Here is a 15,402-nt window from a genome sequence, read left to right as displayed (position 1 = left end):
TAATGATGTCTTCAATAGCTGTAGAAAACAGATATATGTCCTTTTTGAGAATTCTTTACTTTTATTTGCATTTTGGTCAAGAATATATTTGTTGATACGGTGCTGCTTTTTTCCACAGTCTAACTTAGCGCTCCAGTTGGTATCTAGTTACTGTTTACAAAAGGAATTATGTGACAGTTTTGAGAATGCTTACAAGATAAAATCTTGAAATTTATTAACCTTCAATATCTGCACGAAAAAACTAGGTTACTGCCACTTTTCCAAAGCATATGCTTTTCTTTGTCATGTAAGCACTAAAACAGATTAACCTCTGTTTTTGTAAAGGTTTTTCTTTTTTTCTTTTGTTGCTGTGATGCAAGTGCTACTTCTTTGTAGTATAATCAGAATAAAACTTCTGTGATTTTATTCCTGCCTGTCCAAGTGAGGAACTTTGGAAGGCGTGTTCGTTATGTTGTGTGTGCTGCAGAACATGTCTGTCTTGCGACCCTACGTGATTTAGCTATGAAGCAAGGATTTTAACAGAAGTTCCCAAACTCTTGTAATGGTAATGCTCATGTAGCTAAATGCAGCTTGTCATACATGCTTATAGTCAGGATCTGCTGCATAGGTACAAGCCAAGTTTTGACATGTCACGTTTTAAAGAGGGTGTTTTTATGTCATTAAGCGTTATGATTGGTGTCAGTAATGAATGACATTGTTTTCCCTTTTGTTTGCCCTTTAGTGAGGATATTACTGATTATTACAGGAGTTATCAGATCACATGCATAAGAATGACAGTTATAAATCTTATAAAAAGAATCTTTTAACATCTGAATAGCTCTACTAATGGTTAAATACTCTAATGAGGAGCATGATAAAAAATCCTAATTTGGAGTGATAATAGACATATTTTCATAAAAGACCGTAAGTGATAGGGCAGTACATTGATATATTGCCAGTCTGCGCTGGTAAATATATATGTTTAAAATACTTTTCAAGATTACGCCTTTTGCATTGAAATAATTTGTGTAGTTTCTGCTAGCTGTCCTAATTCATCAGAACTGGCAAAGTGGTCTCTCTTTGAACAGTTAGTTTGCTTTACAAGAAGTGTGGTCAAATCTCTTAGCATATGATTTCTTTGTTCCTGAGCAGCATCTTGAAATGCTAATAAAACCATGCTATCATTTGCTTAATACAGAGTATTTGATCTATGCTTTCTTGATTCCATTATGACTGAGGTGGATGCAAAGAGCTCTCTTGTGCTGAGTTTACATACCAGTTACGGGGAGATTATTTGTCATTCCAAATGCAAGCTGAATGAGCCAATGGTCTATCGAGTGTCTACCACCAATTTCAGATTTTCTTTATGAAATCCTGCTGGCTGACTGATCATCCTTCTTCAGCTGTGATGAGCTAATCTTTCCTTGACATTGTAATCACAGTTCTGGAAAGGTCTGCAAAGGAATTGTTCGCCTTTGGTTGCTGTTGTATCTGAGGTTGGCATATATATCCAGATAATTAAACTCATTCTCATATTTTAGTTTCATTAGAATTCTGGATGGAATTAAGGGTGATGATTCCTAGGATATCAGTACAAGCTTTACTTTGCACTTTGCAACGTAATCAATTTTTGTAAAGGCCACAGTTATTTACAACATCTAGGTAGTAATAGAACAGTGATATATGGACCTCTTACATGTCATTGTTCTTGCTCTATATTTGGGGTTTTGCTGCATTGTATACTGACACTAGATCTGCAGCTTTTAGACGGTCAGATTGTCATCCTGTTCTGTGCCTTTAAATTCCACCCACATTTTTTCATTTCATGACTAGTTTTCAGAGCAGCTCTAATGGCTTGTGTGTTTATTAAAGAGAATTTGAAAGAGCACCTACATGGTTTAAAGGCATGCATACAGCAGCACAAAATTCATTACCCTCCACCACATGCTGACCATGATAATGCAGGCACAATTACCTACTCTTCCATGGCAAAACTTTTAGGATTGTCTAAACAGTCTTCAGGGGTTCCTTTTTGGTGGTGGGTTTTTTGTTTTGTTTTGTTTTGTTTTGTTTTGTTTTTTAAACTCTGGAATCAGGTTCTGTGAAATCTTTACTTGTGCGGCAGACTCTCACTGCTGACCTAATTCAAACCCCGTCTTCGTTATTTTATTGTTTTTTTTACAGCAGCCACGTGATGGCTTTAATGCCCTACTAACCTACTAACTTACACGTTTCCTCTCTTGCAATAGTGGAAGTATTTGGACTTCCATGAGTTATCTTAGCACTTGTGGGTCTTTCCAGAAGTATCAATACTGTTTGCCCTTCTCCCATCCTCCAAGACCTCCTTTCACCTGTGCCATCTTCTCTGCTTCTGTCCCCCATGCTTTCTGACCCCGTAGTCCTTCATATTCACTGTGGAAGTTGTTGCTGTAACCAGCTAGCTGGCCGCTGCCCTGGTTTGCTCAGTCAGGCAAATGCAGCTTCTTTCCCTGACAATAGCTGTCTGCAGAAGTTCCTGTAGATTCTTTCAAAAGAAAGGATTTTTTTTGCTGAGGAAAATTGATTTCCCAGGAAGATGAGGGAACATCATAGAATTTTTGTACAGCATTGCTAATTACAATAAGGCATTATTGTCACTGTGCTCTGTGGCTTTTTAAGATATAAGGGTAGGTTTCATGAAACTCTGTAACAGTATGAAATAAATCCTAGACTCTTCTTTCCTTTCTCACTTGCTACTTTAGATGGGTATTAAATATTATTTTAGAAAGTAATGGAATTCCAGTTTAAATTGGCCGACAGCAGATCAGATGTGGGCTGAAACTTTTCCACTTTTTAAGGGGTCATGAGACGGCAGCACTGCCCTGATGACCTTCTTATGCCATATGAATATGAAATATTCATATAAAGAGAGATTTGCAAAGCCATAAAGGAAAGGCACCTATTTTTTCAATGCATCTGGGAGTCTTAAGTCCTAGTTTTACATTTTAAAGTTTCCTCTCCTGTTTTAAGATTACAAACTAAATTTCAAAGAAATGTGTTTTTGTATTTATAAAACAATTTTGGGGTCCAAATCTGAAATATATGTGTATTACACAATATTACAAATCAAATCAGATTCCTCAAAAGATCAGAGGGTGCACACGTTTAGAGCATTTGCAATGCCATCTCTTAGCCTTCATTATAGTTGGTGAGGACAATAATGGATGTTTAAGTTGTTGATGAATCTAGGTATAAATTCTAACTGTTGGAAACAGAAAGTTTAGGAGTTGATGAGTTTATTAGGAGTCATTATAATTGTTTCACACGTGACCGTTTTTCAAAATATCTGCAGTTCTTAGCATGTCTTTTCTTGTACAGAGTCATCTGTCAGTAAAAGCAGAGCTGATTAGCTTTATAATTTACACTTAACTAAATCTGTCAAGAAAATGGTCTTATAGTCCTTCTTGTCTTTTTGTAATGAAGCTGTGGATGGGGTTAAGAAACAGTGTGTTCACCCTCCTGGAGGTCATGGAGGATAGAAGCTACTAATGCATTCTAAGCTGGAAAGCTCACGCTTGACCTTGATGATTAAAGTTTTTCTTTCCATCCAGCAGCAGTTGAGCCTGAATTGGCTCTTAACAAGTCAAAAGGTCTAATCAACCTAATGAACAAACTCAATCATTAGTACTTTGAGGGAGAAAGTGTGTTAACACTGTAATAATGCCGGGCTCCGCTGGCTGCCGTATGTGCGTTGATAGGACTGGTGCGTGAGTCGGGTGCACGGGGAGAAGCTGGTGTCACTGCGCTGGCTGTGCAGTGGAGCACAGTGGGGTTGTGCTTAGCAGAGCACCGCTCTTTCCAAATGCTCCTGTCTGTGGCCACAGGAGAGATTTTAGAATCGCATGGATTATACGAAGGGTTTCTTGTTCTCTTTTAAAATATTTTGCAAGTGAGGATTAAATGAAACCTGAACCTCTAGTGAACTTTTTCTCTGGTCGTATACTAAATCCACACTTTCCTTCATGGATTACTCTGTTCTTTTCACACTACATGTTGTATCTGTGCCAGCCGCAAATATTTTTCAGACAGCCTTTATCACGCTGTGAAAGCTGAATTTGATGGGAAAGTCTTTTTCACACGGGTCGAATAGACTTTAAATCCTGTTGTTTATCATTCTGTTGTCTGGGTGCATTTGGAAAATATCTGCAGATACAGATTCTGTAGTAACAAGTGGATTTGCAATTTCCTAAGCTTTTCTTCTGTTACTAATTCAGTGTTCTCCAGTGTGCTGAACTTTTTACTTCCTGGCACCTGAGAGAGAGTTTAAACAAATCTCAAGTGGGATGCTAGTAGTTGAATATAATGTATAAAGTTCTTGCATGAGGAGTTTATATTAGTCCAAATTGTCGGTCCCATCTCAAAATCAATGAATGGGTTTTGCTACTTGCCAAATTAACCCCTGCTCGAAGTCGTCTTTTGATGCTTCCAGCTCATGCAGCAGTCCGGTTCTGTCCCTCTTTCCCGTCTACCAACATGAGTATTGGATCAGTTGTTAATCATTCAGATATATTAAAACCTTTCAGACACTATGTGCCCTGACTGTTGAGACAGAGCCTTTGTCAGGACAGTAGTCAGTGTATGTTGTGGAAACTGTCACCATCATCTTGCATGCCTACCAGGCAGACCTCCTTTCCAAACATTTTTACTTTGGTTGTTTTGAAAAGAGATGTCTTACTGTACTCTACTCTGGTGAGAGCACACCGCAGAAATATCATGTTTCTTGCCCGTAAACATTATATTGATTGTATTGTCCTCCAGACTTGCTAGAGTCAATCGCTGACAGATTATTACTGTTTAAAATTACATTAATTATCCTGGAATTATAATCCGGTGTTAGTTAGGAAACCTACTTTGTTCTCCAAAATCAGCGAGATTGACCTGAGGAAAAGATGAAAGAGACTGTCCGAAAAGCGACTCCCTCGCCCTTTGGAAGGGAGCCTCTCCAGGGTCGTACTCTTAGAGCCGTTGCACTTGGTGTTTTCCTCCTGTTAAGGGCAGGCCCTGACCTCTGGCGTTTGTTGACTGCTGGGTTAAAAGGGAGGAACATGATACAGTGCCTTGGTGATTCTGGTTGTCCAGTTCACCAGGATCAAGAGAAATTTTCTAATTGTGCTCTGATTATTTGAAGATAGACAGATCCTTCAGTTTCCTCATAAACTGAACGACAAGCTGGTATAAGTGCTTGTTCCGTTTGGTTGCAGCAGTCGGGTCCATTATGGGCATCAGCAGCGAGGGGCTGGCGCCAGGCTCGTGAGCTTTGGCTAGTGCCAGGAAACACGGCAATGAGTGAGCAGTGGCTCCTGGGCGCAGGAAGAAGGGTGGAGAGCTGTGCGTTGTCACAAATGTAGATGTCATCACACTTTGTCCAGCACAGTTTAAAAGATTTAGTGTCCCTTTACTGTGTGTTAGGTGTTAGACGTCTGTCTGTGGAAACGTGGTGGAAGCAGTTTTCACCATAAATTCCTGGGGAAAAAACATGCTCAAGTAAGCTGTGGTATATTTTTTCAAAGCACAGTCTTTTTAGTGATCCTATCATCTCTTCGTTAGACAGCCAGCAGTAAATCAAATTTTTAATCTAAAAGGCAGAATTGATATCATATCACACTTCTAGTTAGTTCTTTAGGACTCTTTTCTATCTAACATGGATTCTAAACTCTTAGGAGAGGAAAAGTCCAAATATATTTTAATAGGAGTACAAAAAAACTCATCCATATTATTTATATATCAGTATAATTTTATCATAATTTTACTTTATTGTTTTCAATTTACTTGCTTTTCTGAGTATTTGTAGATTCAAGTGTGGAAGAAATTTGTGCCCTTACGGCAGATGCACAGCAGTCTTCAGCATTAACATAACTCATTAAAATAAGATAAAAGTAGAGCTGCAAAACAATCTCTGTCTTTTGCCGACAAGCTCACTCAATTCACTGTATGAAAGTCTAATCTTTCTGAACTGTGGCCAGAACACAGTAGAAATTACTGACTTGTGCACGCAGGTTAACCCTGTGGGTCTGCTGCAGTAGATGGGGAGCTGACTGCACAAAATGCAGATGACTGTGTCATATTTTGCGGACATTAAGTAAAATTACCTTTCTGGACAATGAAAGCTCCCTCACTAATATTAGCGAAATGTACAGAAAGCAAATGCGCTATATCTTGGTGATATGTAATTTCCCCCAGTTTCCAACTTGTTTCTAAGTATCATGATTAAAAGCAACTCTGTCCCTTCTCATGTGCTAACCTGAAGAAAAACTCTACAGGTAACTTTTATATAATGTCTGCTTTATTTACTTATCTATCTATAGATTTATTTTGGAAGGTAAGTACGTAAATTGGAGACCTGCTTCTTCAAATGAAGCGTTTTCAGCATGTCCTGCTCTGGCCCCTACAGGGTGAGCCGATCACCTTCTGCGAGGAGACGTTCGTGTCCCATCGCTCTGCCGTCATGAGGCAGTTCCTGCAGAACGCCATCCAGCTGCAGCTCTTCAAGCAGGTACCGGCGAGGCAGGGCTGGCGCGCGGGTCCCTTGCCGGGCCCCGGGGGCTCTCGCCGTGTTCCTCGGCCAGCTCGCCCGCACCGAGCGCCGTTCACGCGGTCAGCAGCAGCCTCGTGGCCGCTTGCGGCTGGGCTCTGGTTCTGGGGATACGGCTCCTGGTGCCCCGAGAGGTGGGGGGACCCCTGGCCCTTATTCCCTCTCGTGCCCCCCAAAACTCTTCAATGAAAGTCGTTGTTTTTGTTCGAAACACGGTCAGACCCAATATATTTGCTGCAAACTGTTTCCAGAAAACATACTGCTGTTCAACACGATGTTACTACTTCATGCATGCTGAAAGCATATATATATATATATATTTACAAACACATGCCCGCTTTCTTTTTTAATGAAGAAGCATATGTTTTTGTGCTGGTAAACGTTTTGCTAGTGTTTTTGTTGTATTTTCATTTTAGAGTCCTTTCCTACTAAGAACAGTGTGCTGATTTTAGCAAATGCAGAGTAAAATATTTTGAAAAGCCGAAGGATGGGGTGGTTGACATGTTTGCATTTTCTTTTAACACTGATATTGTAGTTCATTGATGGCCGCCTGGATCTCCTTAACTCTGGAGAGGGCTTCAGTGATGTTTTTGAAGAAGAGATAAATATGGGAGAATATGCTGGTAAGAAATACAGTATTCTTAAGTAATTTCAGAGACTGTCCCTGACCCACTCTCTGGGACCTGATTTGATGGATCACTGTAATCGCTCATCTAAGTAAGTGAGGCAGCAATGATCCCTGTGACTTGAAGTGTCTTAAATTTCTATTCTTTCCTTTTTAAAGAACTTTGAATAAAGTATTGTAGTCTGAATAATGTCTATTTGGCCTTTACAAAACCTCAGCTTTACTGCTTGGCTAAAGTACTACTAAAAGAGCTCTTGCAATGCAGGATATTGAAAAAAAACTTGGCTTTACCCAGAACCATCTGACAATTTCTTTTAGCAAGCTTAAAAAAAAATCTCAATATTCTCAAATGTGTGAAAAAGAACTCAGGGAGACTTGAAATCCTATTAGCAAGTGGAAGACAAATTTTAGATATCTGGACTATTTTTGGTTATTTTGTTTCCATTAATGGAAAGTCCTGTTCTGTTTCTGTAGTATTCCTGTTACTAGAATCACTAAGTGCTAATGCTTCACTTTTCTAGCTTGTTTTCTGTTTGGTACAGAGTTGCAGTTTTGGGGGTTTGTTTGTTTGTTTGTTTGTTTTTAATTCTCTCCAGGTAGTGACAAATTGTACCACCAGTGGCTCTCTACAGTAAGGGTAAGAGCACAGTATTTTTCCAACAAACATTCAAGTTCTCACTGGCCCATTGAACAGTTTTGTATTGCTGTTAACCTGTGTCCTCATGAACGAGACTAGCCTGTTTCATACAGTGTTTAGCTGTGGACAAGTTGAATTTAGTTGTAAGAAATTAATGCACTCTTTAGATGAAGTAAAAAATAGAAGGAAAAATACTGAAAAAATTACTATAGGAATATTTGGACTATTTCTCATGTATTTGAATCCTACTTTTTATGTCTTGGAGACATCTAGAAATAGATTATTGTCGTTTTGGAAAATAAGATGTTTTTTCTTTGCTTAATAATAACCTAATGGGAATCCAAGCCACAACAAAAAAAGTCTTTATAAAGCTAACTGGTGTGAAGTGCTGAATGGGGGACAGCACTGTTTGGAATGATTTTTCTGTCTATTTAGTTTAGTACTCTAGTTGTGTAAGCTAAAAATTTAAATACCTTAAGAGAACAAAACAGTACTGTAGTTGATAATTGCCATCTGATTTTGTAAGTATCTTTTGATGCATAGAATATATTGTGATGTATCAAAGTAAAATAATTCTGGTTGATGGCTATGAAACGCTGGGAAAGATTTTGTTGTTTTCTGACAGAATTATCGTCTGCAGCATTGCATTTGCCTTTCATCCTCCTTATAAACAGATTTCCCTTACGGAAGAGGTTGGGCTCAATATTATCCTGATAGTTTTGAATTAAACATACTTTATAACAGTAATGCAAAAAAATCTGCCCTGCAGAGATAGATGAATACCCACATAAACACACGTGTGTATATTTATATGTGTATATGTATATTTAAATATATAGAATATACATATATACACACACACACACACATACATACATGTAGAATGCCAAGCAGTTTTAAAATGAGAGGAAAGGTGATTAGAGTGAGTGTAAAAATCTATGTAATTACACTCAGCAGTTTATAATTTTTGTTTAAGATTAACAAGTAGTAACAAGTAGTAGATCTTAAATTTGCTTGTATCTAATTATGGTATATCTAGAAATATAATTTTGTACTGAAATAAAATATTACTATTTAAGATTTCGTTCTGTGGATTTTACCTATCTCCTTTATTTATGATATAAGGTACTATGCAGGAATAGTCAATGGTGTATAGAAGATATATGCAACACCAACTAGAATAACAAGCTGTTCTATCTGACATATTACTGTATTATGACTTTTATGTTTGCCACATGAAATTCAACTTTTCCAGAATTATGTTTATGATTGTAGTTATTTCATTTTTCCTCTATTTTCCCTTAATCTAGTATTTGGGCCTTAAAAAGCGAGCGTGATTTTCATAATAGTATTGTGCAATCATGAAAAGGGAAGTATGTTTACAAGTAGGATCTTAGATCTTCAGAGTGAGTGTACAGGCTTTCCTGGAACTGGATTTTCTGCTCTAGATTTGATTATTTAATACAATACTTAAAAATATTTAGATTTTAATGCCACATGCAGGACACCCTTGAGGCTGAGTGGAACAGCCATAGAATACTGTTTCTGTGAGAGGCCTGTAAGACAAGGAATCTTCATATTGGAGAACTTCATACTGGAAACTGATATTTTTCTTTTTGAAAACTGCTGTATTGAACAGAATTGGGGTTTGTGTGGAAGAACAATGAGAGGGATTAAATATAGTTTTGCTTAGAATTTTTTTTTTGATTTACCATTTTAGTATTCAGATCTCCTAATAAGCGTAGTTAATTCTTTGTTAATTTAAGTTGTTTAAAAACAGTGACTTTTGGATTGCTTTTTGATTTAAAGAACTTTAATAAATTTTATTCCATTGTTATCATAATTATAGAAAGGAAGTGGAGCCATTCTAAATACAGTAAAGACCAAGGCTAACCCTGCTATGAAGACCGTCTATAAATTTGTAAGTATCAAGTACTGGCTTACTAGTGAGAGAAGAGTCTAATTACAGTTCTGTTTTAATCTTTCAAGTGAAACTCAGGACTTAAGTTCATTTTCATTGGACTCGCAATAGTACTTTAAAATATGCATTCTTCTAAATTTCAAACTTAATTGAAATGGAAAAAGTTAATTTTGAAATATTTAAACACAATTGAAATGCAAAGGGAAAGGAGAACCTGCGATTTTTTTGGAAAATATACATCCTATTTATTAAACAGAACTACTTCTGGGAAATTGTGCCTCTATTCTTTACTAAGCATCTCTACCACCTCATCATTACCCTGCTGGAAATCCATCGTTAGCCGAGGTTTCTGTGCTTGCAGGCTCCTTGAAATAAGGGAATCCTCTCATTTTCCAGATTGTTCCATCTTTTTTTAAATGTCAATGTTAATTTTTCTTACACTCTTTTTATACCTGCTTATTTAGAACCCAGCTTACTGAGTTGTTTTTTAAATGAAAATGTTTTCAGTTCTGTTAAAAAGCAGGTAGTATATTACTGTATTATCATACAATTTCAGTGTGCAAGATAAAACAACAGAGAAATAAGTGAGGATTTCTTATAAGCTAATTCACAGAAAATAGTGCTACAACAGGCGGTGAGATGAGTGCTCACATTTTTCCTCCTGCCTTCCTCCAGCGTGAGAGATGAGTAGGGTTAGGTTAGCTCTGCTAAGCAGAACTGGCATCTATAGTATTGCAAGGAGGGAGTTTGAAGGTTTGCTATCACTATTGATTACTAGCTCACAGCAAAGGTAAATGCATAGAGGGTAAGATGAGGGTCTGAAGGGGAAAAGACAAAAGATATCCCTGCCCTCAAAACACAGAAAACAAGATTTCTGCTGCACCAAATGATTTGGGTTTTTTTTCAGGTTTTTTATTTGTTTTAATATCTGTTTTTGGTCTCTTGTTTCTTGTTTTTCTTGCCTTTTTTAGTAACTAGAGAAGGTGAGTCTTGATGCACTGAAATCAAGCACAATCACTGCTGGAAATAAAAGAGGTTTTAACTTAAATTAATTTTTCATGCAGGCAAAAGATCATGCAAAAATGGGAATAAAAGAAGTGAAAAACCGCTTGAAGCAAAAGGTACTTGAAGTTTTTATTCAAAATATATAAGCACCATGTATGAAATACTTAGCCACAAAAAGCATTATGTGATCAATAGGAAGCTGTTTGATACAGTGTTGTTAGCACACTTCAAAATGCATTACCAGCTGTCCTGGATTTTTCACACTGTTATAAATATTCACAGACAAAAAAAAAAAACTCTTCAGATACAGTAGGGCTCTGACTTAAATCCACAAAAGCCAGAAAATTGAGCGCTCTTCTGAGAGAGGTCCCTCGCGTTTCCATTGTGCTGGGGCCGCGTGGATGGGGGCTGTACGTGAACTGGGAGATCCTGCCTACAGTCATGGCAGTGAACTTCTTCCAGATGGCAAATGACTGTTATTTCTACAGTAATGTCTCAGGGAAAATAGTACGCTGTCTGTCATTCGGCAGATGATTTACACATTTCATGAGTGTCAACTATAAAGTTTAGGCACAAAGAAATTATATCAGATTTGGTTTTCATTTTAAATTTTAATTTTGCAGCAAAACATACTCAAGACTGTTAGTTGTTCTGTGAATCTGTTTTGTTTGTAAATAGTAAGATTCTGAGAATGCTGAACTGTGTTCAGAGAGTGTGTTATCCAATATTAATTGCTTGTTTTAAGCCAGAAACATGGTCATATTGATACATACTATATGGAGGAATGGTTAATTCTGCCTTTAGCTTTATTTCAGGTACTCTATTTATTCTGTGAATCAGAGCTATTAAGAATCTACTGGGAATACGTAGTAGCTAATTTGTTAATATAACTGTGAAGCTCTCATTCAGATTTTTGTTTCAGTTTATTTCATATTAACTGGGTTTTTTGGGGTTTTTTTGTTTTTGTTTTTTTTTTTTTTTTTTTTTTTTTAAGTGTGATAGCTCAATATATTTTTTTCCCCCCTGTGAATTTCTACATCATCATCTTAAGGTAACGTGTAAATATATTCCTTTGACACGAACAGAAATCTGCCTAACCATACCAACAGAATTTTAATACAAAAGGATTATTCTAAATCCAGGTTATAACTCTCTGAAATAAACTGTGTGCAGTCCAAATGTTGTTAGCCCTCTAACTACAGCTTTCTGCGAATTGTTAAAGATTGTTGGGAAAGGTAAAGATGATTCAGATTATTTTCATTCTACTTCATTTTATTGCATTTATTACTTTCTATGTGGCCACTTAAGATATAATGTGAAAATACTGGACAGAAACATGAAACGCTGGTCTTGTACACAAATTTTTTTTTCTGTCATTCCATGTGTTTTATTTCTGGATATAATCCTCATAAATAATGAAAGTATGGGTGAGCTTCTCATGTGCATCTAAAGTAGTTGGTATTGTATAAAATGACCAAATTGTTTTCCTGTATTTTAAATACTAATATAATTATAAGCTATTCTCTGAAATTTTTATAGAAACTATTAAGAAGCTTCTCAACTCATTGATTCATTCGTTCATTCATTGTTTGTTTTATTGCTGTTGTCTCCTTAGTCCTTCAAGCACCAACTGTTCTTTTTAAAATACATATTTACAAATGAATGGACAACTTTTGTTTCACCTTCCTTATTATTTAGCATTCCTGCAAGTAAGATCGTTGAACATGTGCTTTCACAAGAGTTTAAGACTTTTATAAATAATTGACCCACACTGTTCTACCTCTCCTCCCTTCAGCAAATACGACTTTTTTCTCCTCCATTCTTTTCTCTTTTTTGAATGCACCACTACAAGATAACTCTGAAAAGAGCTATTGCTCTATTTAAGGTGATAAAAATAAGAAAAAATGTTTGGCAACCCTCAAACATTATGTTCAATCTAAATGTCTGTAGTGCTGTGTTGATAAGTCCGTTAGTGCATTCTCATTAATTTGGATCTGATAACATTGTCTTTTTCAGGTATATTCTTGCAATATATAGTTGTTTTGCTTTCCAAATTCTGGCATAATTAAATACCTAACTTTGTCAAATTTAGAACTCTTCCATGTTCTAAATGTAGCTTAAAATTGTTTTTAAATTGAACTTACTATCCACTGCAATTTAGAATACCATTTTCTGTTATTGATCAAAAAGCATGCAGGCCATTGATAAGGAAGAGTCAAATATAAACATCCCTTTTTCCAGTTCTCGCTGCCAAATATGAGCAGCTTCTGTACAAGATAGAATTTAAAAATGCAATAAAGCTAGAGGTCTGCTTCCTACAACTCTGCATAGCAATGATGACCTCTTAAATATAATCAAGAGCCCATTTTGCCCTTGGTCTGCTCCAGTCTTGGGTTTGAATTGCAAATGGGAAATGCAGGATTGACCTGTTGAGAGGTCACAGTGGTGTGTGTAAGGTCCTTCTTTAATATGATAGTAGAGATTGAATGGGGCTCTATTTCCATCCCTTGTTCATTTGTGGTACAGTATTTCAAAGCAACAGAAATAGTTTTCAGAGAATCCTTATGAGTGATAGCAAATAATTGTTAATAGATACAGCATGGTAGCTTTATTTTATATCTGCTGCAGTACCTTTTTCTTTTCATTTTTTCTTTTTTCTTTTTTTTCTTTTTTCCTGTAAAGGCAGCTTTTTCCATTTCACAAATGGAGCATGGTGGTCAAGTCACTCTGTTATTGGCCTCCTTTGAAGCTTAACTGCATAGATTTAGGAAGAAGGAAGAATGTGAATGGTACCATCCTCAACTTTCAGTAAGGAGAATGTTACTTACTGACAGCTGCTGGATAAGACAATTTATAAATGGTTGGGCACTTGGCATTAATGTATTCAAAATTATTTTACTTACTAGATCCCTGTATGGCTCTAGTTAATGTCCATTATCAGTGGGCTGTTAGAGCTTTATTATTAGTATGGCTGGAAACATCTCATTTAGAGGTTCTGGAAACTTCATCTCATTTAGAGGTTTATAAAATAACTAAAAGAATGCCTCTAGATATTCTGACATGTTTTTCTTGGGCTTCTGTAGTCCGTTATATAGTGTCCCTAGAAAAATTAATAATGCTTATTTCAGCAGAAGAAAACCTTATTCAATTTACATGGTTAACTTTAATTTGTAAATATATTTTTACTCATTCCTTAAAATTTTAGGATCTCCTTCTTTAAAATAATAGATAAATAAGTGTTCTCCTTTCCATCACAATGCATTGGGATAGTAAATTCATAACTCAGTTTAGCAAAGACTTCCCCTGAAGGGACAGTCATTAGGGGAAGCACTGTTTATATAAATTATGGAGTGTGATAGATAGTTGTCATTCTTTTTTTCCACCAATCAATAAAATACTTTTTTTCCCTCAAGCAAAAGGTGTGGGATATTTTTAATAATATTCTTAAATTACACTTTATTTTCATTAGAAGGTCACTGAAACACTGGTAAGTTTCTACTTTTCCGGAGATTTTTTCCCCCCTGTTTTGGGGGAGGGACGGGGGACTCCTGATTTCTTGGTGTTCCAGGTCCTGTCTCAGTCGAGTTACAGCTGGAGCGCCTTGCACCACGTCCCTTCCTGGAGCCCTGTACGGTCTGGAAAGTCAGACCGACGGATGTACCTAGACTGTGGGACGTGTTGCAGATCGGCTCGCTAGCCTCGGCCAGGCTGGTCCCCCTGGCGCAGCGCTGCGCCGGCGAGCGGGGAGACGGCCGACCCTGCCGCCGCCGTCGCTGCGGGCTCGCGCGGCGGGCGCGGGGCGGCTGCTTCCCGCGCCCGGACCGCTGCTGCTGTGCCCGCCGGGCTCTGCAGGTCGTGCCTAGCTCTCCAGCTGAAGAACTGCTCGTCTCTGCAGACCTTTTGCTGGCCAGGATAGCTTCCAAAGCCGAAGTGCAGGATCGGTGTCCTGCCGCGTTTGTGTTTCAGAGCTCGAGCGAGAGGCTGTCTCGCACGGCCGACCTGGCGCCGGCTGCTGCGTCGCCGCGTGCCGGGCTGATGGTGGACTCAAGGTCCATCACAAGGTGCTTCGAAGGACTGTTGTCTGCTTTCTAATTATAGAAGTGCCAAACACTTTGATATTTAGTCATATTTAAGTTACTTAGAATCCCAATTTTGTGTATTTAAAGTCAAATTTCTCTGTTTATTAGGCTCAAACATGTTTTCATTGAAGATAGAAAACTGAAGAATGAAAATAGAAAACTGTGACTTCTGTGAAGCTAATTTTGCTCTGATTACTGAAACAGTGCTGTAGATTTGTCTGCCTCTTTGGGATTTTGAAAAAAATATCAAATCAGTTAATATTTTATTAAATAAAAGAAAAAAATATATCATTTCCCCTGAAATCTACAGCAGTTTCTTTGGAAATCTGTATCCCAAACACAGCAGAAGTATGCTTTAGGAACCTGTTGTCTTCTGTATGCAGTTAATATCATCTGAGAAGCAAATCTGCAGCAGCAAAAGCTGCAAGAATTTGGAATGGCCATTAAAAAGCTCAGCTTTTTCTGGCATAATGACTTGTTCCGTCTGCATTCTTTATCTCTTCCCTTTCCCATTCCCTTGATCTCCAAACTTTTGCATCTGTTTCTCTGGAAATGAAGATGCCTTGCAGTGTGTTGATTCCCAGT

At 37.5% G+C, this 15,402-nt stretch overlaps 1 protein-coding gene across 8 annotated transcripts in view; it reads left to right on the top strand.

Annotated features, from left to right (window-relative positions):
* Positions 1-15,402, top strand: part of DENND1A (DENN domain containing 1A) — a 220,941-nt gene that overhangs the window by 165,830 nt on the left and 39,709 nt on the right. For 7 of the 8 annotated variants that reach the window (XM_062590924.1, XM_062590923.1, XM_062590922.1 and 4 more), the window contains 5 exons: positions 6,410-6,511; positions 7,086-7,173; positions 7,772-7,812; positions 9,662-9,733; positions 10,798-10,854. The exons of the other annotated variant lie outside the window; for it this stretch is intronic. In XM_062590924.1, the coding sequence (XP_062446908.1) occupies positions 6,410-6,511; positions 7,086-7,173; positions 7,772-7,812; positions 9,662-9,733; positions 10,798-10,854 (360 nt within the window). The remainder of the gene's footprint in view (positions 1-6,409; positions 6,512-7,085; positions 7,174-7,771; positions 7,813-9,661; positions 9,734-10,797; positions 10,855-15,402) is intronic. 8 annotated transcript variants of the gene reach the window in all.

Source organism: Rhea pennata, chromosome 18 (assembly GCF_028389875.1).
Source record: "Rhea pennata isolate bPtePen1 chromosome 18, bPtePen1.pri, whole genome shotgun sequence".
NCBI lineage: Eukaryota > Metazoa > Chordata > Aves > Rheiformes > Rheidae > Rhea > Rhea pennata.
The sequence above is the reverse complement of the archived record's forward strand: the minus strand, read 5'-3'. Positions and strand labels throughout refer to the sequence as shown.